The sequence below is a fragment of the Camellia sinensis genome, chromosome 1 (genome assembly GCF_055761805.1).
Source record: "Camellia sinensis isolate YWXY chromosome 1, ASM5576180v1, whole genome shotgun sequence".
Taxonomy (NCBI): domain Eukaryota; kingdom Viridiplantae; phylum Streptophyta; class Magnoliopsida; order Ericales; family Theaceae; genus Camellia; species Camellia sinensis.
The window spans coordinates 61,463,230-61,467,312 of NC_138961.1; the positions used below are offsets into that span (position 1 = coordinate 61,463,230).

A 4,083-nucleotide genomic window follows, 5' to 3' on the forward strand; every position below is an offset into this window, starting at 1 on the left:
TGCTGTGGTTCCATCTGCATTTGTAATTGTTGATGGTGGAGAAGAATGAGAACCATCAACAAACCCTAGCAGATCTGTAGTACGCAGGATATTAAGAAATTGACTTCTCCAAATGATGAAATTTGAAGAATCCAGTTTTACAGTTATGAAAGAACTAAGATTTGAAATGAGAAGATTCAGATTTGAAGGAAGAGCATTTGAGGTAGGAGTTGCCATTGAAGAAGATTGAAAAATTCTGAAGAATGATTGAGAAAAATTTGAAGACTCTTGAAAGAACTAAGAAAATGAGATCAAGGACCCAAGAATGCTCATGAGAGCTTTACTAGCTCTGATACCATGATGAAAATGTATTTCTTATCATTTCATTTATTAATTCTGGAAAGTACATACAATCTGTATTTATAGAAGGTAAACAATTGCTGATCTAAGCAGTTAACTAACTCCTAACAGTGTAACTAACTCCTAACAAATTAGCTAACCAATTCCTAACTGATTACATGATATTACAGATAAAGCTCTGTTCTGGACCATATCAGAATCTGTTGCTGAAGTTGAAGCAGTTGAAGCCGTGGCTGCTGCTTCTGCAGAAACTGTTGCTGAAGTTGAAGCCGTGGCTGCTTCTGTATAATAATTCTTATCAAATACCAAGGACAATTAACATTATTGGACATAGCCAACACAGGAATTTTTGATTCCATTCCGCAATGGTTTTGGCCCAAAATTTCCCACCTTTGGCAATTAAATCTCTCTCGTAACCAAATTCGTGGAGAGATTCCAAGAGAATTTGAGGTTCTCATTAGTGCTTCTATGATTGACTTGAGTTTCAATAACTTCAAGGGTATGTTACCAGCCATCTCCTCTACTGTGGAAAGGTTAGATCTTTCAAATAATTCTTTTTTAGGATCTGTTTACCATGCCTTATGTGGTAGGATGAGGAAACAAAATTGGCTGATTGTTCTTAATCTAGCAAACAATTATTTGTCTGGAAGAATTCCTAATTGTTGGCAGCATTGGCAATATTTGCAAGTCTTACAATTAGAAAATAACCAATTGATGGGTACTATTCCACCATCTATTGGACATTTAGCTTCTCTCAAATCATTGCACTTGCAACATAACAACCTCTCAGGAAAACTACCGCAATCTCTACAACATTGTGTAAACTTGGTGCTCATTGATCTTGGTGGAAATGAATTTATTGGAAGCATTCCTACTTGGATGGGGAATTCATTTTCGAAATTGGTAGTTCTTAACCTTCGTTCAAATAAGTTTCAAGGCGGCATTCCATATGAACTATGTCGTCTAAGTTCTCTTCAAATCTTGGACCTTGCACATAATAATCTCTCAACAGTTGTGCCAAAATGTTTCAACAATTTCACAGCCATGGTTGAAAAACAAAATTCAAGCAATCTCTTTTCTTATTTTGCAATGAGTCCTACATCAGGAGCTCAAGAAAATGCATTTCTTGTGACCAAAGGAAGAGAGGTTGAATATAGTACCATCCTTAAATTTGTTACAAGCATGGATCTTTCAGAAAACAATTTGTCTGGACAGATCCCCAAGGAACTAACTAGACTAGTTGGATTGCATTCATTGAATCTGTCTGGAAATCATTTTACCGGAGAGATCCCAAAGAATATTGGTGACATGGAGCAACTTGAATCCCTAGATTTCTCTCTAAACCAACTTTGTGGTGAAATTCCTTTGAGCATGTCAAGTTTGACATTCTTGAGTCACTTGAATTTGTCTTATAATAATTTGATAGAACAAATTCCATTAAGTACTCAACTTCAAAGCTTAGAGAATTCCAGCTTCGTCAGCAACAAACTTTGTGGACCTCCACTCCCAAGCTGTGACACAAACAAGGCAAGGCAATACCTAAAGTTAAACATGGAGGCAATGAAGAAGGAGAGGGATTTCCAGAAATGTGGTTCTATGCGATATCGGCACTTGGATTTGTTGTTGGTTTTTGGGTTGTGGTGGGTCCTTTACTATTCAAGATGCGCTGGAGAATTGCTTATTTTCGGTTTCTTGATGATATTTGGTACAACTTCTGTAATTTTATTTTAAAATGTCACTATATTTGTAATTGAAGGAATTGCTCATTTATTCTGTCAAATAATTATGTCTAATAATTGATGTACTTTGTTGTTTCATTTTGAGAAGGTTAGCATTGTTTAGGGCGCTAAGATATAGTGTGAAAAGAAAATGAATGATGAAACCATCGCCATTTGATGTAAAAGTGTTAGAGGAATTTAAGTTTCTTATCAAGCTCAAAATGTGATGAATGTTTTTTTTTTTTTTTTAATCAGCAAAGAAAGCAATTTCATTCATAAAATCAAACAAACAAATATATGATACTATATAAATAAATAAATAAAGGCAAGAGCAAAGAGAGTATTTAATTTAGTTCACTGGAATGATTTGGATGAGAATAAAATGATTTTTTCTTGATCTCTCAATGGAATGATCATGCTCCTCATTGATGAATATTTAAATGGAATTACCATTTTATTTAAAACTCATTCAAAAAAAAATCGAACACTCCATAGGGTTTCTTTCTTAGGAAATTCTATAGTTTTGGGTGTGTACCACTGCCGTTAGGCCATCTCCAACGCTGAACTAAATCGATCACTAAATTTAAATTTGGTGAAAAAGTTCCTTTTTTGTACTCCAATGGTTTCATCAAACCTGTATCAAAGTATCAAATTGAGAATATAACAAATGTTTCACCAAATTGGAATGTGTTGCACCTTTCACCAATTTAATGTGCATAGCCGTTGAGTGTTGACCCACCAGACGACCGGCTAGATGTCCTCCCATATGACCACCTCTGCACCTTTTTTTTTTTTTTTTTTTGACTTGCCTTCTTTGTTGGTTCAAAAAAATCATGATTTGGGGCAACCTCCAATGAGGCACTTTGATTTAAAGAGGACTTTCACAAATAAAAAAAATAAGATTCTCCAATGCAGAAAAGCAATTTGATCAATACATATATGCAAATAAGATAATCTACTCAGCAAATCTAAAAGAAAGCATTGTATGATCAATTTGTCATAGTCCATACTTATATACATATAACTATATTCAAACACACACATACACACACACACACACACCCATATATATATGATCAATCAGATAAATTTTGAAAGATATATTACATATAGACTCTGTAACATTTTTGGTTGAATAAGACTGAATATACAAAAAAGAAATGAGAGCAGAGCATACCATCACCACGATTGTTGGTGTAGGCAAGCTTGAAAGTGATATAGCCAGCATCACCAAGTCTCATTTCATACATGTCAACAAGTTCTTCATTTCCAACCCAAAGCTCCTGTCACAAACACAATCACAATTTTGCATTTAAGTATCCGAATTGATCAAAATCATCCATAAACAGAGAAGAAAAAAAAGGAAAAAATAATGGCAGAACCTGAAAAAAAAAAATGGGAAATCATACAAGCACTACACTTGTTAAGCTGGATTATAGTTTCCGGTCGATCGGCCAGACGTCCGGCCGGTCGTCTCCCCGGTCGACCTGTGTTTTGATGACAGTACCATTGGAGTGGTTAATATCAAATAGAGAAATTCGCGTTTTTTTTACTCAAATTTGATGAAATATTTGGTGAACCGTTGGATAAGCCCTTATCTCTTACAGGTGCATTACCCTTTTTCTTTTTCTTTTTTTAAATATTTAAAGTACTTTTTACATTTTTTTTTTTTTTTATAAAAAGAGCTCTAACGTTTGTCTCTTATAACAAAATAAACCTTGAGTTTTAAACTTGGTCAATTTAAACTTTAATCTTTTTATTTATTTTCAATCTACATCATTGACATATTTTCATTAAATAAAACTGACGAAAAAATAGTATTTAGTCATTAAACTCAATGTATGTTTACATAACATGTTTAAAATACGCTTTTTCGTTGAGCTTAATAACTAAAATATCATATATTTTTTTTGGGTAAGTATTACTTAAAAAAAGTAGATAGATGATTAGATTAAAAACATATCAAAATATTAGGGTTTAAATTGATAAAATTACAAATTCAGGATTTATTTTGCTACAAGGATCA

The 4,083-nt window shown here is 33.5% G+C and overlaps 1 protein-coding gene across 1 annotated transcript; it reads left to right on the forward strand.

Moving 5' to 3' along the window:
* Positions 1–807: 807 nt before the first annotated feature.
* LOC114297687 (receptor-like protein EIX2) lies at positions 808–2,070 on the forward strand. The gene has a single exon (XM_028242156.2). The coding sequence runs from the start codon at positions 808–810 to the stop codon at positions 2,068–2,070; it is 1,263 nt and encodes a 420-aa protein (XP_028097957.2).
* The last annotated feature ends 2,013 nt before the right edge of the window (positions 2,071–4,083 follow it).

Bases quoted from the DNA above. Each gene is read 5' to 3' on its own strand.
- LOC114297687 (XM_028242156.2), top strand. From the start codon at position 808: ATGATTGACTTGAGTTTCAATAACTTCAAGGGTATGTTACCAGCCATC.